Source organism: Conger conger, chromosome 3 (assembly GCF_963514075.1).
Source record: "Conger conger chromosome 3, fConCon1.1, whole genome shotgun sequence".
In the NCBI taxonomy this organism is placed as follows: Eukaryota; Metazoa; Chordata; class Actinopteri; order Anguilliformes; family Congridae; genus Conger; species Conger conger.
Window position 1 is genome coordinate 62692036 of NC_083762.1, and position 23945 is coordinate 62715980.

A 23945-nucleotide genomic window follows, 5' to 3' on the forward strand; every position below is an offset into this window, starting at 1 on the left:
ATGCTATATTGTTAATTGAATCGATAATTGCTCAATCAATGACTTCCTCAATTGAAATAGTGGCTGAGCGCTTTAGATTAAGTTTGAGGAACCCCCGCCTCACACTGGCCCTGCCCCTCTCCAGATGGGGCAATACTCCGATGGACGAGGCCGTGCACTTTGGACACCACGACGTGGTGACCATCCTGCAGGACTACCATAACAAGTACAGCCCTGCAGAGAGCCCCAGCGACACAGAGACTGCGGAGAAAAACCTGGACAGCCTGCTGTAGAACTCCTCATGGAGAACACCTTTTAGCAATCCGTAAGACTGCGTTACACAGTTCCTGTCTTGTTCGAGTGATGTTGACTTTGTACGATAGTGTTGGTTTTTTTTTGCAGACCAAAAAAAAAAAAAAAATCCAAAACTCCCACGTTTTACGGTTATGTTCAGTTTGTTGACCTTGTTTTCCCTGGTGTCATAAGCTTTGTTCTCTTGTGTGGTGTTGCAGTATCTTCTCTTTGTTGCACTCCGTAGAATATGGAAATTCTGCAACAAGTGCACGATTTATTTGTTTTATTATGAATGTGTATTGTGTTAAATTATTATAATATAAATCATACATACAATGGGGACCTAAAGTCTGAGGAAGCTACCAAGAACTATGGTTTTCATTATTTTTCAAGGAATAATGCAAGTATGATTCTCTAGTTGTAGTCTTGTTCAAGAATACATTATTGAGAACAAGGTGAGCTTGTTACAGTGATATTCTCACCACAGCTCTGAACCTTACTGAACATCTGTGTGAGCCTTAGAATGAAGCGCAAAATGAGAAGTAAAAAATTAATTAAATTGGGATAAATTGAAAGATGAGGTGTTGCGTAACCGGGTGGAATCAGTGCCAAGCAGTGTAAAGATGGTAATGAAGGTGAAAGGTGGACACAAAGTACTAACCATTTTTGACCTTCAGTAAATAACTGCACGTTTTTATGTATATTTAAAAATATATTCTTGAATAAGAAGTATAAACATGAACCATAATTGTATAATTTAATCAATAGGCTCTTGGTATTGTCCTCAGACTTTTGGTCCCCACTGTGTATATATATGTACAGTATGTGTGTGTGTAAATAGATATATCAATAGCTGCTTATAAAAATGCTTGAAGGGTGTGCTTTAAAAATAAAGTCTAATATTAATAGTTCTGATTGATCAACATATAACAATCAACCACAGTTGTATCAGAGCTCCCATACCTCAACCTAAACATAAATTGAACTATACTTTTGAAATCAGATATTTTCTTTAGCTGGCATCTTTAACCCTTTCATTCCCAAACCCAATATGAAGTAGCTCCACCCAATGGAGTGGTTTTGGCTTCGGTTGAGAAAATGTCGTAGGATTTTAGTAGGGGCTCAGAAAAACAGTATAGCATCGGTTTTTTACTCTTTGATTGGTTGAAAAGGTAAAGAGTGAAGGTGAAGAGTGCCATATGGCACTTTCGGGATTTTATGGCAGTTACGCTTAAGGGGCATATGGCATTATTGGGACTTCAGTTACTTGAAATTGAAATTACAGTAAATCCTCAAATTGTGTCCGGGATTCTATTTGAAGCCGGGCCTCGGATAATAGCCGGGGGCGTGGTCGATTCGGACAAATAAAGGCCGGCCCCCAAATACAAGCCGGGGTAATATTGCCTACCAGTCGGGCTATCAGTCCATGAGCACTAGAAGACATTGTTTCGATTTAACTCAATGAAATAAAAGAGCTCTTCTTAATATTTTATATTGTTGGTTGGTTTAATACTGTTGCCAGTGAAAAGTCGTTGTCCTACACCATGGGTCTCCAACACGTTGCTCTCAAGCTACCAGTCGCTTGCCGCCCCCTTCTGAGTAGCTTGCCAAAGGCTGAAGCAGTATACATTTAAACACAATTGTTGCCGCGAGGCATTCCAGCGTACGAATTTAATAAAAAGTAAATCAGGCTAAATTAAAAATTAACTCAATTTAGGCTACTTGGCTGCGCAATAAGGTTTCCATGTATTTACAGCACACTGCACATTCAATGAATGAATGAAAGCGGCTGTCTTGGCTCGCAATAAACAGACGGGTGGAAATCCCGACACTCTTTCAACTACATAAAACTTAACAGTGAACCATCAAATACCCCCCAGATTCCAGTGCCCATCTGTCGCAACATTTAGCAATAGAATCAAACAGTCCAAAAGTTAATTAAATCCCAAACCACAGCGAAAATCTTTTGATAGCCTACCGGTATGCTGCTCCAAATGAAACGCATGTCTCACAATAAAACGCACTTTAGGAAAAAAGATCCTTAACGTGCTGTTATCTACGCTAATTTGTTATTGTTCATGAAGGCGTGTCTGGCAAGTTGTTATTTTATGGATTCTGGACTTGCATGTGATTTATTGTGTGTATTTGCAATAAACTAAGTCTGTTAAGACTGACACTATGACTTATCAAACGGTGTTCCTGATTAGCCTACACTAATTGATTTCTGAACGGTTACAGGACGTGTTGAACAACCAGTGAACAAAAAGTGTAGCCTTTCACTTATTTCTAAGAATAAAATTCTACAACAGAAGCCTAATAAGAAATAAAGGCCTGCCTCGAATACAAGCCTGCCCCAAATAAAGGCCTGTGCTTTGTGCAGCCTAAGTAAATAAAAGACCCCGGACACAATTTGAGGATTTACGGTATGTGACATGTGATGCTAGTCTTTGTGTCTTGTTACTTGTTACTCTCACGTTAGTCTTTATTCTCCAGTTTTCTCCTCATCATCATTTCAAAGGACTGCACAATGTTACGTTGCTGCGATGTGTGGGAAGTTCATAAGAGCCGACTGGACAGCTGTTTACTCTAATTGCTGCAACACGGAAACACGCACTTACAAATTGCCGAAAGCTCGGTGGTAAATAAGCCAGTGTTCCCTCCTTCTGCTTTTCAATTATTCCGGCAAGAAGATTTAAAAAAATCTTTTTGATGATTTACCTGTTCCAGGAACACATTCATGAAGGCTTGGACCATACCCTCGGAAACCCATATCCCTTACAGAGCAGACCTATTTATTTCCCCAAAATTATAAACAAGCTGGGGTCCTTAAACACACGTAAAGGGTGATGTTTAGAGTAGAGACATCCATTGTTGAATGATGGCTGGAGCACTTTTTTACAGGGAAAAGCACATTGATTGTTACTGTACAGAAGATGTAAACTCACGCACATACTTTACTTGGTGTATGCCTGTGAATTCTGCGCCTTCTCTTAGTGAATGTTCTGTATACGTGTGCGTGTGTAAGTGTGTCTCTATCTATGAATGTATGAAACCTGAGAAACAGTGGGGTAACATCAAAATGAAATAAAATGGAAGAGCCATAGACACCAGTGACTGGCGCAAAGTTACATTTGCTTTTCAGCTGCAGCAGCCAGGAGACCTGTGCTGGGACTCAGTTCAGATCTGTACCCTGCACTGCAAGAAAATGGCTGTCTTAACAAGCATTTTAGACTTGTAATAAGACTTAAGATCTTTTTTTCTCAAGTAGAAAATATTAGCTTCTTTTAAGTACTGCCTGATAAAGTTCACTAGCAAATCTTGAAATTAGTCAAAACAAATATTTGACAGAAATATTCTTATTTAGCAAAAATAGGAAATAAGATTTTAAGTCTCAATATAAGGCTAAAATACTTGTAGAGATTGACTTCTTTTTTTTTGCTGTATGTGCATGGAGGTTCAGATCTGTACTCTGTACTGGGAGTAGGTTCAGATCTGTACTCTGTACTGGGAGTAGGTTCAGATCTGTACTCTGTGCTTGGAGTAGGTTCAGATCTGTACTCTGTGCTGCGAGATTTGTGCTCTGTGATGGAAGGTGCAGATCTCAGTGCTGAATGTATTCCTTTTATGTTTTTTTTCTTTTCTCAGTTATACTGAGATGGTTACAATTGTGCATTGGTGCAGGTAACGGAAATATTTATATTTGTGAACAATGTTAAATAAAGCAATGCTTTAAAGTCACATTGCAATATTGTTGTTTTATTATTATTATTATTATTATTATTTATTGGGCTTTGCAAAACAAAAAAGACACTACAAATAGCAGAGCTGCAAAAGCCTTACCATTAAAGATTAGTGAGCTCACCCTAAGTGATACAAAAAGCTTCAGAGTAATGTAACAAAGTCAATCTTACTGCATACATGAATTCAAAAAATTATAAGGTATACAATCATTTTATACTGTATGCAGGTTCATACCACCATTTCAGAAATGCATAAACTGAAAAATATTGTAAATGCAGACATTTAGGAAATAATATTTCACAGCAATTTATTAATATATTGCACTATTTGAAACAAAATATATTGTGATATATTCTGACTAGTTGCAATATACTACATACATCTTTACATTTATTTCTCCTTTCTATAATATTTTTGCATAAAACTAATCACAATCCAAGACAGTCCTATACACTGTGGATAGCCATCCTTGGTACGCCATTTGCCGACAGGTCGGGTATGTTGCTACGGCACTTGCCTTCGGATCAGTTGAATGGAGCCATGTTAGTTTGAATATGGATTGCACAACTGTGAAGAAAACATTGAGATGTGAGGGGCCTGAGGATGAAGAGCCAGTTAGTCTTGAGAGACTGGGGGAATGAAGACCAAGGTGTCTCCATTCCCTGTTACTCTGAGGGTGTCTGCCCAAGGGGCTAGTATTTAAGACACGAGTATGAGTATAGGTATTTACACTGCTGTTATTAGGCAGAAAAAGTGTGAGGCGCTACATACCACAGTGTCAATTTCCGCCGGGCTCATGATTCGTGAGACCTCTCCGTACACTTGCCCATACATCTCCGGGGATAAGGGCAGCATGGACTCCTGAAGTCTAGAGGGAGGACTGAAAACATATGGTAAACATTAAAACTAAGTGCAGGCATAATGGTAGTGTAGTATTATGGATTGAAAACTAGGCTTGCAGTTTAAAGGTTGTAAGATTAATTCTCTGCTGGGGTGCTGCTGGAGTATGTTCGAACAAGATGTTTTACCAAAATTCCTGTATAACTGAACTGTAAATAACAATGTAGTCGGTGTAAGGTACTCTGGATAAGGGTGTTGACTAAATGGGAAATGTAACGTTAATTTGTATGTAAAGCAGTAACTAAAACTCCAAAATCCCGAACCAGCAAATCTGGGAAACTGACATCATGTTTGGCCTGTGGTTCATAGAAAGGTGGATGGTTGTTTTGTCATTGTCATTATTTTTTCATTGAGCTTCCAGGGGTCTGGTTTGATTCTGTGCCAGTCTAACCCAAGTCCTTTAGTGTATACAGTACATTTCAGGACAAGTATGACCTGCATGTGTGTGTGTGCATGCATGTGTGTGAGAGACAGAGAGAGTGCACTGCAATAGACCAATGAGTTAAATAGGAGACACCTCTAAGAGGAAACGGAGCCTGAAATATGGTCAATAGTCTGCAAACATCACTCACACTTCAGACACGGAGATCAGCTCCGTCCTAATGTAGCCGTGTGCACTTTGGTCCTCTACCTCCATCGGCTCAGATGCTGAAGAAATGAACCAAAAGATGTGGATGCGTTACTGTTCTACATAATTCAGTTTTGCTATGGTGAACGATGGCTTTGCTTCTGTCCTTAATGCGTAATGATTATGAACTTTGTGTCTCTGTAACGTGTGCTGTCCCTGGTGTAAAATCAAGCTATTGAAATACCAGCTACCAGCTGTTTCAAAGCCTAGCTTGAGCTGTTTTTCTCAACAGGTGTGTTAGCTTTATATCTCTCTGTAACATGTGTTGATGAAGGTTAGCTTTGTGTCTCTTCTCTATGCTAAATGTTAATAGTTACAGCTAATGTCACACCTAATAAGGGTAAGCAAAACTAACACTTCCAGGAAATTAGAGTAGGTTTAGATAATAGTTACAGGTGATATCAGGTGAAATAAGGTAAAGCTAACGGTTACATAATATCACATCACATTGAAGTAGGCGGAGATAACAGGTAATATCACACCAGAAAAAAAAGTAGGGGGAACTAATGGTTATACAGATCACACCAGCTTCAAGAAGGCAGAACCCACGGGGCTTACTCTCTGTTGGCCGGCTGTAGTATTTCCCAAAGGCGCTATCTTTAGGGATGTTAGGGTAGAGGAACCGCAGCGGATTCTCTGGAATGTTCTCGGCAGCCATGACTTTGTAGTTGCGGATGATATCAGGAAAGGAGACTGCGGCCAGCTCTCTCTTAGTGTAGGGTTCCACCGCGTGGACCTGGGCCTCATCTGCAGGCGAACACACACCATTCCTGGGCTCACTTTACAACAATGGAAATAATTTCACTTCAACTCATGGATAGGGATTGGAATGAGAAAAATTCCAGGATGCAAAATATGAATTTGAATAGGAATGACAGAAAGTTGAATTTAGTTCAATGACATTAATAAAATATGACAACTAGACCCAAATTTGATGATGGCTGTTCAATAGGTTTGCCTGGAAGCCACTGTAACAAAAAAAAAACCTACTCCAGGAAAACAGCATGGCCATGGCCAATCTTTAGTCACCTGATCCCACCCCTGGATCTCACCGTTAGGGCAGCTCTCCACCCAGGTGAAGGTGATGGCCCCGTCTCTGCTGCTCTCGCTGAACCGCAGCAGGAAGGTCCCGGGACTCTTGTCCTTAAGGAGGAACCTCTCCCTCTCCTTACTCACAAATCCCATGATGCACCTGAAGTGCAGACAAAAGAGGGATGAAGAAAGGAGAAAAACAAAGAAGGGGAGAGGCCCAAGAAGTTACAATGTTATCTTGCCTCGTTTTGGAACAACAGGCCTAGTTCATTTGTCCCAGGGTTTTCCACAAAATGGAAAATTTTTAATATTGGCTATGTCCAACAGGAGGTGAGTGTGGTGCCTTGGCTATGCCTTATCTCCCCTATTGGTCATCTCACCCATCATTCCATAATGACAGAAGGTGCCTCTTGATGAGATCTAGAATTCCTTCAATCCAGAGCCAGAAGGCCAGGTTCTTCTCATTAGTATTCTGAGGATCCAAACAACACACTGTCATGTCACATGAAATATATAGCCCACAGTCCTTACAAAGTGTTGTTATTTAGAGAACGCCCCCTCCTATGCTGAACCGCAGTCAGAAAACAAACTGAAACCAGAGTATGCTTCCGTCTATTAAAATTCTTATATATTTTTTTCTCATATTTTAATATTTAACCGTTTATTTTAAAACAGGGTTCTCTGTGTCGGCTGGATACCTTGCAAAACTTGGTCCAGGGGATGAGACCTTCAGGGTTTCCAGCTGCCTCTCGACCTGTGGGTTGGAGCCAGACTGTTTAAAACCAGTGTAGACTCCCCCCAGCAAGGAAACTGATTGCCAAGTTAAGTTACAGACCCATTTCAAGAAAATTAGTCAGTTACTTTACGAGGAAGAAGTGGGGCAATATAACTCCATGTAACTCTCTAGTGTCTAATCAGTACATTCGTAATCACCTGAAGTTGCACAATGGTCCAAAATATTTGCGTAATCACCTGAAGTTTTACTTATAACACAATACAATGCATTGCACAATCAAGATTATTTAACTTACGAGAACACAAGATGCAATACGATGGATTTCTGTGGCCATCTATAACTGAGAGAATACTGGGATTATTTGAATATTTAAGTGTTAAATATGGAGTTGCAAAACTGGAGCTTTTTTTATGTTACAGTTGAGTCTGTCTGTTAGTTTATTTGTTTATTTCTTGTAATTTATTATTTTTCATTATCTTTTCTGGTTTTCTGTTTATCATCCAGTACTGTTCATTGCATTTTGTCATCCCCTGTTATGTTTGTGTCAGGATGTTTTTGAGCCATAGTCACTCCCTTGTCTGTGTGCTGCACTATTTGAGGGGTTTCGGAGATTTCCGGGTTTCAACGATTCCTTCCCAGTCTCGCATTCCTTACTTCCGGCTTTCTCGCTAGTTAAATGTTGTATCGCACTATACTTACTAATAACTACTAATATAGATATAGTACAGTACTAATTATATTAACACACTTACTGTCTAACTAATAAACTAACAGTCACTTATTTTGGGTATTTAGAACTATACACGTCCCTAATTTACTAACGTTATCTCCTGTTTCAAGTCTGCTCTGTAACTCCGCCTCTCTGTTCTATCACTGATTACTTGCTTAGTTTCAGCGAAGTGTTCTCACCTGTCTCACACTATCACAACATCTCCTAACTCTATGCAAATATCTACTCCCTAATCCGGAGCTGTCTGTATTACGTGTTGGTCTATGTGCATCCAATCCACATTTTCATTTCCTCCTTGTTATTGTATCATTACCCTATTATGTTCCACCTCACCTCACTCCCGTGCCCCGTCTAGTTTGTCACGTATTTAAACCTCAATCTCTGCCTTGTTCATTGTCAGAACGTTGATCAATTTTCAGTTGCCGATTCATTGTAAACCTGATTATTTGAGATTCTCTTCGACACCCTTTCCCCCAGATTTCGAGTTTGCCTTACCCTCTCTGTTTTGTTTGCCATTTCTGATTATTTGGTTTTTGACTTTTTCTTCTGCCTTCATCGACTCTTTATTCTTTTGCATCTCGATTCTGGCATTGTTGATTCTCTGATTACCTGGCTTGATTTGGACATACTCCTGGTCTGCGCCTGGGTCCTCTGCAGCTTTATTAATGTAATGTCTGCCCAAACTAATACTGCATGGAAGTTGTTTTGGTGACAGTAAACTGCACAGCATAAATTCCTTGTCGAGCTTGCGAGTTAACTATGTACTGGCTTTAAGATTACACCAACCATACTCTCCCAGACTCACCCAGGAGCTTATCTCCCAGCATGCTTAGCTGCTCAGAGTTCAGCCCGCGCTTGGTAACCGAGGAGAACTGCCAGCTCAGGACCTCTGCAAGCTGGCTCCAGCGAGCTGGTGGAGGGGTCAGGAAAAAGGACAGGTTCTGTCCCACAATGAGAAAGAGAGGGAGAGACATTTAATTAATAACGAGGAAAAAAAACCCACAAATCCCTAATATTAACACAAAAAAAGGTCTTTTTTTTTTATACTGACAAAACAAAAAAATGTAACCATTTATTAGAGACAATCACCAGCACATGAGAAAAATAGTTTCCATTCCAGCTCAAAACATTAAATCTGTGTGAGGGAGAGAGAGAATGTTTAGAGGTGTAGATCACAACAGCATTGTGATGAATAAGTGCTTAGCTTTACTGCCCAGGCTGTGTCGAAGTGTCCCTGAGCAAGACACCTAACCCCTAAATGCTCCTGACGAGCTGGTTGGTGCCTTGCATGGCAGCCAATCGCCGTTGGTGTGTGAGTGTGTGTATGAATGCGTGAATGAGAAGCATCAATTGTACGGCGCTTTGGATAAAGGCGCTATATAAATGCCAACCATTTATGTATGCATGTGTCTTTGTGTTAGTATGGATGTGCAATAGGTGTGTGTCCGTCAAAGTGTGTGTGCATGTGCGTTCGTGTGTGTGTGTGTGTGTGTGTGTGAGAATGAGTGTGTGTGCGAGAGAGAGAGGGAGAGAGAGAGAGAGAGAGAGAGGGAGGTCTACTGGTCATACCTTAGGCTCACAGCACAGCATATTGTACCACATGACCGAGGCCCATCCGCTGGGCAGCTGGCTGACGTTGGAGATGACCACCAGAGGGAGCGAGCTGATCTGTAAGGACACAGGTGAGTTTAAACCAGGTTGCTGGGTCACAGAGGCTGCACAAGGCCAGCTCATTATCACCATCTTTCATGCTGGAAAACCACTCTTACCTCCAGGTCCATGACAAGATCTGGTTGACAAAGCTGTGTCTCAAAGCAGATGGCGTGCAGTTCCTCGGTCACTATCAGTGGTCCCTGAAAACAAGTGCCAAAGATTTTACAGGAACTCCATTACTCAAAATCCCTGAGGTGATGGAACGCTGCCTGAAACTACACCCTACACCAAGAAACTGTTAACTGCCCACCTCGTTCGTTCTGTTTCCAGCAGCCTTCTGCTCTTTCAGTTGCTATGTTGGGGGAAGAGGGTACGGACATGTCAAATAAATGAGGAAACAAAACAGGAACTTTTCACACATGCAGTTGCCATATTGCAGTCTGATGTTTTTTCCATTTATTTTTTTATATCCTTGTACCAGATGACGAAACTCTGCAGCCAAGCATCCATTAGACTCCTCCATATTCATGACTTTGGTATTGGTGCCTAAGATGTTGAACTTACGGAACCTAAAATGGAGAACATTGCCTTTGTAACAAACATGCTGCATACACACGGACCATGTTTTTTTTTAATTAAACCGATTTTTTTTTTTTTATGTTACATACCCCTTCAATGTGCTTCTCTCAGTGACATCCCTAAGAAAAAGGCATGTCAGTGAATGCAGCTTCTTTATTAGAGACTGCATTATTACACAAACCAATGATGAATGCCGTCCCAATTCAAACAAACAAAATAACTCCTCAGATAACTTACTTGTCAAATAAGACTTTGACTTTGAGCTGATAATTAAACTCCTGAAGCTTCACCAGCAGCCTAGGAAGGAAAATATTACACTACATCAATGGCATTTGGCAGACGCTCTCATCCAGAGCAACATACAGTTGATTAGACTAAGCAGGAGACAATCCTCCCCTCGAGCAATGCACGGTCAAGGGCCTTGCTCAAGGGCCCAATGGTGGCTGATGGTGGCTACACCAAGGATCGAACCACCGAACTTGCGGGTCCCAGTCATGTACCGAAACAACTACCCGCAGGATGATCAAACGCTCATGAGAACATACTGTACAAACACAAAATTGACCATATAATAATACATTAGGGGGTAAAACATGGAGGATGGTACTTCCTGTAGGGATGGAGGTATGGAGGGGGACCAACCTGAGTCTGACTGTGAATTGCACCCCAGTTTTCAGCACAAGGGGTCTATGTGGGTGTGTAGGCATACATGGCTGCCTCTCCACCACCAAGGAGCTGAAACAAAACAATCAGCCAGCCATGATCAAACATGCTCAAGCCAATGCATTTATAGGCCTAAACTGTGTCATTTTGCATGTACTGAGTGTGTGTTAGCAGACTTCCTGGACACTAGAATGTAGTGCCTTTTCATTTGTTTTCTTACCCAGTGGCCCAAAACATTTGTATTGGAAAGATTCTTTTTTGTTTTAGTATACACATTTTAGAAAATATTTGTTTTAGTGTGAAAGAATGGACAGGGAGGAGAGAGGTTCTCCTTCATTCTGGTTTAGGCTACACACTACTACTGGATAAAGGATTAAGGCATTAAGTCATGACATTCTGTAACGGACGTTCAAGTGCCAGCACACGTCTGAACTGTGGAACTGCAAAATGAGGGAGGAACTGAGAGGATGGAAAGCTGTGGCGCTCCGCTTCTCTCACTTGATGATTAGGGTGCGGAACAGCAAAAGTGTGCGGTCCTCCAGGAAACTCTTCTTCTGTGTGATGGGGTCGTTCTCGTACGTGTACTTCTGTTCCAGTTCCAGCAGCTTCTTCAGATGCTGTCGAACCTGCTGCAGGCTCTCAGCCACGGAGGTGAACCTGTGGGACAGGACGGATTCTTCAGCTCTGTGGACATGACCCCCAATGTGCTAACAGCAGTTCAATTCAGCTCTATGAACACATCCTTCAATGGCACAATCCTAGTGATGGCTCTCAATCCACTGTGCAACAAAACAATATTTTTTGGATAGTTATTATACATAAAGACCCAAATAAAACAAATATGATATTAATTATCCTATTCATTCAATGGCACATTTTATCGTAAAAGCAAGAAAGTTCTTCCCCCGCTATACAAGGTATTAAGTCTTTTGGGGGCCATTTTTTGCACATGGTCTATAAAGTCCTTTATAAATCCTTGATTCAGGAAATGGTGACTGCATGAAATACAGGTAACTCACCAAGTCTGTAGCTGGTCCAGGCAGGCATTGGGTGGTCCACCAATGCAGGCGATCTGGTGGCGCCGTTTCCATTCAGGCAGCTCCTCTGAGATCAGTGTGTTCTCAACCTGTTCCACTAAGTTAAGCACATCCGCCATCTGCCTCACCACCTCCTGTACAGCAGGCCAATAAGGACATCACATCAAGGTCACATGGCACAGTGTTTCACACACAAAACAAGCAAATGGTGAACACGTTGTCCATCACCAATGATGCAGATGCAATTTCATTGGGTGGGTGGCAATTACGTCACGCCTGATGTTGGTAGTATAAATACAGTTAAGCTAAGCCTTTAATGGATAAGCAGTAGACTAAGTGGAAGTAGTTAGCTAAAACTGCATGCCATCGCAGTAAAAATTGAAACAGCGCCAGATATTGTTCAAGAACGGCAAAGTAACTAGCTACCCATTTCATCATATTGGGAGCTACAACCCAATTGCTAAAAAAAGTTGTTAAATAATGTTATTTATTTTGCAGATGGTTCTATCCAGAGTGACTTACAATATAAGCACAGTGTACAATATAATTAGCTCTGGATAGGCCCATCTGCTTAATGCATTAATATGTGTAGTCGTGTTAAGGTTTACTCCCCAGACTGTCATGTGGGGAGTAAAATTGCAGTGTAAGTTAACTACAGTAGCCAAGAATAGATTAAACATATGCACATATGAAAGAAACCATTACTACTACAACTATACTCATTCATTCATTATCCTAACCCGCTTATCCTGAACAGGGTCGCAGGGGGGTTGGAGCCTATCCCAGCATACATTGGGCGAAAGGCAGGAATACACCCTGGACAGGTCGCCAGTCCATCACAGGGCACACACACCATTCACTCACACCCACAGGCAATTTAGACTCTCCAATCAGCCTAACCTGCATGTCTTTGGACTGTGGGAGGAAACCGGAGTACCCGTAGGAAACCCACGTGAACACGGGGAGAACATGCAAACTCCACACAGAGAGGCCCCAGCCGACCGGGATTCGAACCCAGGACCTCCCTGCTGTGAGGCAGCAGTGCTACCCACTGCACCATCCGTGCTGCTCACTACTAGTACTACTACTACTACTACTACTACTACTACTACTACTACTACTACTACTACTACTACTACTACTACTACTACTACTACTCATCATCATCACCATCATAATGATCATAATAATTATAATAATCATAATACCTCTCTCTTCATGTTCATTTTAATGAACATCTCCCGAATTAGCATCTCCTCGCGTTTGATCTCCCTCTGGTTCGTCCCGTTTGGTTCATGCTCTGCCAAATAAAAACACCAGTGAGACAGCAGGCAGTATTTATCTTACATTGTACAACGGACAGGTCCGGTCCATTGTCTCTATTGCGTTCCAGCCGTGCCAATATCCATGTTATACGCACGGCTAAATGGAATGTTCACACATATTTTAAAATTAGTCCGCGTTTGTAAATGATCACTCATAACGACACAGAGTTATTTCAATACCTGCATGTTATCTGGCAATGTCCTGATAAATGACTACAACAAAAACAAATGTATTGTGTGTGCCAGTGTCATCTGGTGTAACGTAAACTAGCAAGCTAGCTAACGTTAATGCAGTGGGGAGTCTATGTAACAGGCCATTCAGTCCAGCAATGCTTGCCTTTTCCTACCAATAAGTGTGCCTGCTTCTTAGTTTGCCTAAAAGCTAAATAGTATCTAGCACTGTATCAAGCCTGGTCTTGAAAACATCAAAGATCCTTAAGTGGAGGACCTGTTTGTCACAAGATACACTTTTGGTAAATGCACATGGCACCATGCATAATGAAAAAGGTTCACAAATGGTTTGAGGAAACTAGCTATTTAAGTAGGGCAACATAATCCATTCAAACATCCTCTCGTCCTTTAATAAACAGAGTTTTGCACTCTTTGATTATTAAATCTTACTTTATTTAGTAAAACTGCTTAAGTTATTTTGCGTTTAATCTCCCTCCGGTTCATCCTGTTTGGTTCATGCTCTGCATCTGTGTGTAACGTAAACATAAACTAGCAAGCTAGCTAAGGTTAGTGCAGTGGGGATACACTACGGTGACCCGGGCATGTTCTTCCTGTACAACATCCGAAGAATCCGACCCTTCCTCACCACCTACTCCACTCAGCTCCTTGTACAAGTAATGGTCCTGTCCCGCCAGGACTATTGCAATTCTCTGCAGTCTGGCCTTCCAGCATCTGCCATCAGACCCCTACAACTGATCCAGAATGCTGCAGCCCATCTGGTATTCAATGTTCCCAGACATTCACATGTCACCCCCCTGCTCAGCAACCTCCACTGGCTGCCTGTTTGGTGCTCGTGTACCAGGCAGTTAAGGGATCAGCCCCTGTATATATTCAATCACTTATCAAGACCTATACACCAGCAAGACCCCTCCGCTCCGCCACTTCGTGCCATCTGGCGCCTCCCCCTCGCCACACCTGCACTTCTCGGTCACGACTGCTGTCTGTCCTGGCCCCATGGTGGTGGAATAACCTCCCTGTGGATGTCAGAACGGCAGAGTCTCTGACCTCTTTCAAACGCAGACTGAAGACTCATCTCTTCAGGCGGCACCTTTCCCTCCCTAACTCACCACCATGATTAGCCTTATATATGCCATAGATTATAATGGCATTTATATAGTTATAGATATTGTTGTGTTTTGTATTAGTTATTGTATTGTTGTACTCGAGGTATTCTAGCTGCTGACTGTGGTATGCTAGTTTGGAAGTTGATGTATTCTTCAAGGGTTCCGATTGTATCTGTATGGTCACACTAGGACTCGGAAACGTAGTGTCCTCTCAGGTCCTCTTCACACTTGTACTTGTGTTTGATCTGCACTTCGTTGTACGCCGCTCTGGATAAGAGCGTCTGCTAAATGCCTTGTAATGTAATGTAATCTAATGGATACATTATTCCTACTAACGTTAATCCCGTAGCTTTGATAGAGGAGTGGGGATACTATCGCGAGTTAAGGTTCACAATACCATTGCTTAGCAACCAATAAACTACAGTTCAGCGGAAGAATACATTTACCATAAAACATAGTTCCATTAAACATACATTAATTAAACGTTTTTGAAAGATTAATGTGGTAACCGTTATATAAAAGCGTTATGGAACGAGAACCTGTGGTATATCGTGGATATTGACACAGCTATCGGGGTGGTTACGCGCAATGCGAAGCTTCGATAAACCACAGGTTTTTGTTCCATAACACTTAAATAAAACACCCGGAACACTGGACAGTACTGAGCTCTGAATCAGGCCATATAAGCTTACCTAATGTTCATATTGAAATGGTTTTGCTTGCAGGGTTAGTGACATATTAAGGCCTCCCTTTATCACAACCAAGTACAATCCATTCCTAAAGGACTGTTTTTCAGTCATACATTGTCCACTTGAGTAAATGTAACATTTTTGCACTGTTTTTCAAAACAACACAAGCTCATTGCCGTAATGGGATCACTGTCATAACATAACAAAACATAACATAACATAATGGCGAGAACAGGCCATTCAGCCCAGCAATGCTCGCCTTTCCCTACCACTAAGTGTACCTGCTGCTTAGTTTGCCTAAAAGCTAAATAGTATCTAGCGCCGTATCAAGCCTGGTCTTGAAAACATCAAAGATCCTTAAGTCGAAGACCTGTTTGTCACAAGATACACTTTTGGTAAATGCACATGGCACCATGCATTATGAAAAAAGTTCACAAATGGTTTGAGGAAACTAGCTATTTAAGTAGGGCAACATAATCCATTCAAACATTCTCTGGTCCTTTAATAAACAGACTTTTGCCCTCTTTGTTTATTAAATCTTACTTAATTTAGTAAAACTGCTTAATTTATTAAAAGTTAATTTACATTTTACAGTGGAGGCACTTCTGTACCCTTACCTCGACTCTGCAGTGTTTTGTACTTAAAGTCATGCTCGTCCTGCAGATCTTCCAGGGATTTAATCTTCTGTTCAATCTCCTGGACATGGGAATAAGGCATTCAGTAACACATCGATGCCAGGGCATCTTGATATTGTTTAGGCAGCAGGCGTGCTGCCAGCCTAGATTTTCAGTTACCCCATTCTTCCTGGCCGACCTGTGCTTGTGGAATTTCATGGGTACTTTTAAGCATGTTTTAGGGCAACTCTTTACCTGAACTCTGCTCTTTATATCTCTCACTTTGTGGTCCATTTCCTTATGTTTCTCCACAACCACACTGGAATGTGAATTTCCAGCGTTATCCTGGCAATGAGAAGGGAAGGCTAAGAAAAATGCTTCAGAATTGTTCAACATGTCATAATACAGTCTGCATGAAAACAGTTTAAAGAATTGTTTAAATGGAAACCATCATGAAACAGTAGGAACAATGCGACACAAATCAAAACTAAGCACCTTAAATCCAGCAAATGCTGTATATAGCATATATACCACAATGTATAATGCCATGCAGCCAATCTGAGTGTGTAAAGACAAAAAAGTTACCACACCATCACATGAATTATACAAGTAAAGGCACCTCTGTTTTTTCAGCCACTGCCAGAATCTTCTGCTCCTCCCTAAGGAAGCTACAGATGATCATTGCCATGTGCACTGGATCCTCCTGGAAGTTATCCTGTACACACCCAGTATAGTCAGAGGTTCAGACATACTCTCGTACTGCACAATATGAACTACTATGAACTACTCTCTCTCTCCCTCTCTCTCTCTCTCTCTATTTCTGCAAGCTGTGGAAACTGCAAGTAGACTTTCTATCTTCCTGGTACTTCAGATTCCATTCCTTTAAATTACAAATCTTCTAGTTTCTTTTTCGAATGTTGGATAGTACCTAACCGCCACCAGAGGTGGCAGTGAAGTGTGGACTCAAAGCTTAAAGTGACATCCTTTTGAAAAAGTAAATGTAAAGGGTGGCCACCCTTTGCTTTGATTACAGCATTTAATCATTTACAAATTTATTTTTTTCTTCACTCATTAAACCGTTCTGTATGGTTTGAGATTATTTTGATGTTACAACAGATTTATTTATCTTGGTATCCAGAAAATCCCAGATTGGCTCAATTGGATTAAGGTCTTGAGCAGGCCAAGTCATAACTTTTACGTCACCAGATGATTCTTTTCATCAAGTGACCAACCAGCATCATGTAAGGCTACAATGCGGCTGCAAACATTCTCAGAGAGCTCCTTCCGTCATGGCAACATGTTTAACACTGTGACACTGCTCAAAGTTCGTGTTACCTTAAATACTGGAACAACTGACCATCAGAAGTAATTTTGCAGAATAATGTTACTTCAAACCAGTTTAAACAAATTGTTTAGCATCAACAATCATGGAATGAGCCTTCAAACATGCATTCATGCTATGCAAAAGTCAAAAAATAAAATGTAAAATCTTTCCAAAAAAATTATGTTTTCAGTGTTTCTGTTTATTACCCATACTTTTACCCCAATGTAATTGTGGGAATTTGTTCTCATTGCCTACAATAGTATTGTTTAACACATTTTCAACAAAAATTTTTATAGAAGTAATATATTATCAACCCTTTTAGATAAGCTACAGCATGGCTTAGGTACAGGCTGGCTTACCTGCAGGTTTCGTTTTATCTTGCGAATATTGTGCTGCATCAGGAAGTTGTTCTCCAGGGCAAAGCGGCTGTACTGGTCATCCAACTGGGCCAAGAGGTCATGGAATCTCACAGTTGCCAGGGAATCATTGGTGGCCGCCAGCTCCCTGCAGAGTGTTCAATCATCGGGAGAGAGGTGAGCCAAAATAATTGAGCCAAAAAATGTCAAAATTCCTAAAAAATACATTTGAATGTTTGTGTAATGTCTTGCACAAAAGACCAATATCCAGAAATTCAATCCAGTAAGTTTACTTTCACTTTCACAGGCTTGCCGTCTGCCACTAAAACATTACTTCAACTACGTAATGTAAGGTCTGGAACTCAACTGTTTCTTTTGAAAAGCAGCACACGGTATTGAAACACACAAGAATCATCAGGAAATAATGACATAATTATACGTAGTCTTAAATGGCAATGACAAGCCATAATGCTTTGTGGTAATGGTGTATGAAAATGCGATGCAATAATGCTATGTAAATGTTGTGATGTTGAATCTCCTACGGTCATTTCTCAGTGCTCACCAGTCATGGCTCTCAATCCAATGACTTAGATACTGACGGATCTCCATGGGAAAGTTGTCATCGTAGAGCTGACCCACCTGCTCCAGGTATTTAGATTCGAGCTGCTGCAGTCGGAACCACTGGGACATCTATTTGCACAGGGTTAAGGTAAACACATCATGTGTCAACATTTGGTTGACCATCAGTGCTTCAGCTGGTTTATTGTGCAAATAATAAGTGCAAGAAGCTTAGTATGGGACAAAAAAAGACGTTTTTGTTTTTGCTGAAGTAATATGATCTAATATCCTTTCCAGACACACATTATTTTCGGACATAACATATAGGGTATAATAGAGTATAAAAGGGTATGACATATAGGGCCAGTTCCGCACACAATGTAGATTAAGCTTAGCCCAAGACTAAATCTTTTATGAGTTTTGTATGGGGAATCTCCATTTAAAAGTTGAATATAGTCTGTATCTGTGAAACCGGCCCATATGCTATAATAGGGTGTACAAATGACAGACTTTGACATTTTGATATATTACTTATGAGAGGAAAAATGCATGACTGCTGATTTTACAGAAAAGGCATTAACGCTTTCCAGATTAATTGCCTGCATAACTAGGTAACAGTAGAAATGCTTTTGTAATTCATAAGGATTAGGCAGCCTAACGATAAAAGGCTTTCCTGATTCACACATAATATTTATAAAGAGACGGCACGGATGAGAAACTCTCTTGTTATACTTTAGTAGTTTTATACTCTGGTAAATATGTCTGCCAAATTACCTAAATGTAATAATGACATACACAGCACAGGCAAAATTAAAACAGTACAACTTATAAAAATTGATAAATAAATAAAGTCCCATCCAAAAGTATTGGAATAGCAAAGCCAATTTCTTTGTTTTCGCAATACACTGGGGTTGTGATAAAAAGATGAACATGGGACAAGAGTTCAGAATTTCAGCTTTTTCCCCCTGGTATTTACACCTAGATGTGTTAAACTACTTAGAACATAGCACCTTGGTATCAGACCACCCAATTTTTAGGTGAGCAAAGGTTTTTGGAACAGAGTGTATTTAAGTACAAGAAAGTAAACAACACTTAATTTTGGGAGCATATCCCTTGCTTGCAATAGCTACATCAAGCCTGCGTCCCATTGACATCACCATACTGTTGCATTCTTCTTTTGTGATCGTTTCCCAGGCTTTTACTGCAGCCTCTTTCAGTTGTTGTTTGTTTCAGGGGTTTTTTTCCTTCAATCTCCTCTTCAGCAGGTGAAATGCATGCTCAATTGGGTTAAGATCCAGTGATTGTTTTGGCCAGTGTGAAACATTCCTCTTTTTCACCCTAATTAAGTCCTTTGTTATATTGGCAGTGTGTTTTGAGTCATTGTCTTGCTGCATGATGAAGTTCTTCCCAATTAGTTTGGATGCATTTCTCCATAAATTGGCAGCCAGAATGATTTGTAGAATTCTGAATTCATCCTGCTGATACCATCATGAGTTGCATCATCAATAAAGAAGCAGAAGCATCCATGCAAGCCCAAGCCATAGCACTTCCTCCACTGTACTTCACAGATGAGCCTGTATGTTTTGGATAATGAGCAGATCCCTTCTTTCTCCATACTCTGGCCTTTCCATCACTTTGGTAGAGGTTAAACTTGGCCTCATCAGTCCATAAAACTTTTGTTCCAGAACTTGTAGCTCATCTCTGTACATCTTTGCAAATTGTAATCTCGCTTTCCAATTCTTACACTCTTATCCAGAGCGAGGTACAACGAAGTGCAGATCAAACACAGGGACAAGTGTGGTGAGGATCCTAGAGGACAGTATGGTTCCAAGTCCTAGCGTGACCATATAGATACAATTGGAACCCTTGAAGATATATATATCTGCTGCACTAAGTTTCCTTGGCGGACCACTGTGTCTACGGTCCTCAACGTTGCCCGTTTCTTTGTGCTTCTTCAACAGAGCTTGGACAGCACATCTGGAAACGCCTGTCTGCCTTGAAATTTCTGCCTGGGAGAGACCTTGCTGAAGAAGTATAACTAACTTGTGTCTTGTTACTGTGCTCAGTCTTGCCATGGTGTATGACTAATGACATTAAACTGTCCTCAGCAACCTCACCTTGGAAGCAGTTTGGCTGTTCCTCACCCAGTTTTAACCCTCTTACACAGCTGTTTCTGTTTCAGTTAATGATTGTGTTTCATCCTACATATTAAATTGACCACTGACACACCTGACAATATGCCTACCAAATCCCTGAGTTTGTGCAAGTTACATTACATTACATTATTGGAATTTGGCAGACGCTCTTATCCAGAGCCACGTACAGTTGATTAGACTAAGCAGGAGACAATCCTCCCCTGGAGCAATGCAGGGTTAAGGGCCTTGCTCAAGGGCCCAACGGCTGTGCGGAACTTATTGTGGCTACACCGGGATTAGAACCACCGACCTTGTGTGTCCCAGTCATTTACCTTAACCACTATGCTACAGAGCGCCCACAAGTGTACCTAGAATTGACACTGGTTTGAAGGCAAAGGGTGGTCACACCAAATATTGATTTGATTTAGATTTTTCTTCTGTTCACTTTGTTAATTGATGAAAATAACTATTAACAGTTCTAATCTATGGATTATATATATGTTGCTCAGTACGCCAGCCGGTTCTTTTTCAGGACATTCCAAGCTATCCCTAATACTTGTGCAATGGCTCTGTTCTCCCAAAGACAGCTCTCTGGTCTTCATGTTGGTTTATCTTTTCTAACACAAATGCAGTCTTCACATCCCTAACCCAAGGCTAAAACCAAGAGAACTATTTATTTCAGAACTATTTATTGTTTAACCAATCAATCTAACAGGACAGGATCTGGGCAACAAGAAACACCTGTCACAAGTTCCAATACTTCTGCTCACCTACAAATTGTGTGGTCTGATACAGAAGGTGATATGTTCTAAGCTGTTTAAGAAATGTAGATTCGGAATCTGAAGCTGAAATTCGGATCTGTCATCTCATGTATATATTGGACCTTTCTGTTCCAATACTTTTGGAGGGGACTGCATATTAGCCGAAAATTGCTGACCTACAAAGACATCTGCGACATAATTTAGTATTTAAATATATTTATATATAATTACATTTACATGGATCATAAAATTCCCTGCTCCAGTGATATCTGTAAGTTCAACATAGCCTACTTTTTAAACCCAAAATCCAAATCAAGCGACATTTGATTTTATTAGAAAAATGTGTTGCTTATACTGTACACGCTTACTTCAGGTATTTCGTCACTTTCAACAAAGACACATGGTTACACTAGAGCCTCGGGAAACTGATTTTGTATTAATTTCAACGTCATGTCCGTATGAATGTAAACTGCATTTGAGCATTTGTGATGTTAATTGCTTTTCTAAATGCGTAAATGCACGATGTAACAAACTAACTACGATAGTACAAACTGAAGAAGTGGTGATGTACCTACCTTTAAAATAGTCGATTTCGATGGACAGGTAAAACCGTTGGTGTCATTAAGTTATAGGAAATCCCGGGATATGACTTGCCACCTCCACGAACTGATACCGAAAGTTACTCGGTAGAGTATATCAAAAGAGCCAGTATATAATACTGAGTCTGACGTACGTTTTGTCCAATCAGATGTCAGGATTTTTTTCGAGAGCCCAGATTGTTCCCTTCAAGTTTTAGCAAACATGCCAAAATAAAACTAAAAATATAATAATAAATTATTCTTTTTATGATGATTATATTAATAATAATAATGAGAAGAAGAAGAAGAAGAAGAAGAAGAAGAAGAAGAAGAAGAAGAAGAATATATGGAGAGAATAAAAAAATAGAGAATACAAAAATAACTTATTAGCGCACAATACAACTGAGACACTTAAGTGTTATGGAGAAATGGTGTAAGCAACATAAACCACCTTATAATATGAACGCTTTGTTCACTAGTTGCATGAATCCAGAGGGGGGTGGAGGAACCGATGGAAGAGCTTACCACGTGTTTTCCGAGAAAGCACGCTATAATTTGAAAACACAAACCGAAAAAAACGAAACTTACCTCGGCGCTCCGAGTTTCACTTTCGTTCTTCCAGTTATCTTTATTGGACTGTATGGCTTCGGCTTCTAAAACCTTACACTGGCTGTAAACGTGTGTCATTTTCAACAAATAAATAAATAGCCTTATACTGGCGGTAAATGTGTGACATTTTAAGTTGAAGAAAAAAAAACAAAAAAACAAACATTTATTTGTCTGCAATTCTCAGAAAATGTACTAGTGCAGATGTTTCTGCAATAACTCACACATATGAGATTGTAGCTTACATATGCTGCATATCTGCCTATGTTTGACTAAATAGAAAACCGTTCTCCTAGAAGAAATAAGCATTGTATCTTAATATTTTGTTGTTTATTAGAATGCAACAAAACAGATTGCAAATTTGTATTACAGGTTTATGAGTATTTTTTCAGTAGGAAGACAGAATTTACAATATCCTATGGCTGAATTGAATGAACCCATGCATTTAGCCATAGAAGAATTCACAACTAGAGCAAATTATTAATAATTTCAGCAAATACAAAATGTTTGGCATCATGAGGTTTTGAATTGAATTGATAAGCCTCTCACATGCACAGTAAAATCAAAATGGCTTTCTTTCTAGTTGTTTATCTGAAGGTGTAGGATCTACTGACACAAGTTGTCGGATTTCCCATTAACCAATCCATAGATGCAAAAAAGATGCTCTTTTAAAAACTGCATATTTGCTATAGCCCCACGTTTGTTTTTTTTTTTTTGTTTTTTTAAAGATATCTAAGATATTAACGATATCTTTGACCCTGGTGGAGACAGAGATGGAAGATGTGAAATTTCAACCTGATTGGTCAAATGGTTGAAGCATTATAAGCATTTAAATAATTTGCTTAATTTAAACTCAGTTGCTCCTGATGTGCTGGTTGGCGCCTTGCATGGCAGCCAATCACTATTGGTGTGTGTGTATGTGTGTGTGTGTGTGTGTGTGTGTGTGTGTGTGTGAATGGGTGAATGAGAAGCCTCAATTGTACAGCGCTTTGGATAAAGTCGCTATATAAATGCACCACCATTTATAGCACCACCTACTGGCCAAAAGGCTCGAACCCCTCAAAACAGAACAGAAATAATAGGGCTCCAGCACTAAATGCTTGAACCCCTAAGAAAAATAGAACCAGAACAAAAACAATATGGTTCCTGCAACTTCGCTGCTTGGACCCCTAATAAACCTAAGGGCACTGAGGGAAATGGACTGGGTAGAGCTACTTCGGTACACAGTTTCATAAATCATTTGGTTATACATTTAGGAAAAGCACATTTTTTGGCAATGCTATTTACTTCTTAATTTGGCCATGTTAATACAGAGATACTCTGAAAAAGGAGGAGTGGTAAGGGTTTATGGGCCCATGTTTTGTGGCAGCTTAGGAACAGCAGTGATATCTAGCATTCAGCGGCTGCAGGCTTGCTTTAAGTGTTTATGCTTCATCATAATCGGGTGACAGCTGCAGAATGCCTGCTGAGTAGTTTAAATAATCACATCATGGTATTATCACAACATGTAAACAGAAAGTCTGTTTACATAGTGCAGTGCACCCAATAATGAGAGAGAAAGAGTCATGGCCCACACTCACAAGAACAATATATCTCCACAAAATTTAAACACATGCTTTAACAAAATCAAAGTTCAATGTTGACATTTAGTTTTCCAGGACAAATATTATTGAATATATAATATAGACAAAGAACATAAATGACGAGTCAACATAGCAAAACTGTGAATTTA

The 23945-nt window shown here is 40.3% G+C and overlaps 3 protein-coding genes across 10 annotated transcripts in view; 1 reads left to right on the forward strand and 2 right to left on the reverse strand.

Moving 5' to 3' along the window:
- glsb (glutaminase b) overlaps positions 1–4011 on the forward strand; it is a 46430-nt gene extending 42419 nt beyond the window's left edge. For 7 of the 8 annotated variants that reach the window (XM_061233712.1, XM_061233714.1, XM_061233719.1 and 4 more), the window contains one exon: positions 125–4011. In XM_061233712.1, coding sequence (XP_061089696.1) covers positions 125–272 — 148 coding nt within the window. In that variant the 3' untranslated portion in view covers positions 273–4011. The remainder of the gene's footprint in view (positions 1–124) is intronic. The other variant, XR_009708233.1, reaches the window with a different exon arrangement.
- Positions 1–23945, reverse strand: part of LOC133123804 (signal transducer and activator of transcription 4-like) — a 97525-nt gene that overhangs the window by 52113 nt on the left and 21467 nt on the right. The window lies entirely within an intron of this gene.
- On the reverse strand, positions 4009–22015 carry LOC133123333 (signal transducer and activator of transcription 1-alpha/beta-like). Its single transcript, XM_061233711.1, has 24 exons — positions 21605–22015; positions 18138–18265; positions 17579–17723; positions 16515–16610; positions 16151–16240; positions 15899–15977; positions 13181–13272; positions 11955–12106; positions 11434–11592; positions 10915–11007; positions 10510–10569; positions 10362–10391; positions 10172–10262; positions 10004–10045; positions 9810–9893; positions 9610–9708; positions 8846–8981; positions 7273–7328; positions 6955–7046; positions 6595–6734; positions 6101–6289; positions 5487–5562; positions 4786–4894; positions 4009–4581 (listed from the first exon to the last, which is right to left on the reverse strand). The coding sequence occupies exons 2-24, from the start codon at positions 18263–18265 to the stop codon at positions 4558–4560; spliced, it is 2262 nt and encodes a 753-aa protein (XP_061089695.1). The 5' UTR covers positions 21605–22015; the 3' UTR covers positions 4009–4557.

Coding starts and splice junctions, on each gene's coding strand:
- LOC133123333 (XM_061233711.1), bottom strand. CDS start 18,265: ATGTCCCAGTGGTTCCGACTGCAGCAGCTCGAATCTAAATACCTGGAG. Junction 16,241..16,514: donor CAGTGGCTGAAAAAACAGAG/GTGCCTTTACTT, acceptor TCTCATTGCCAG/GATAACGCTGGAAATTCACA. Junction 10,570..10,914: donor CAATTCACAGTCAGACTCAG/GTTGGTCCCCCT, acceptor TTTCCTTCCTAG/GCTGCTGGTGAAGCTTCAGG.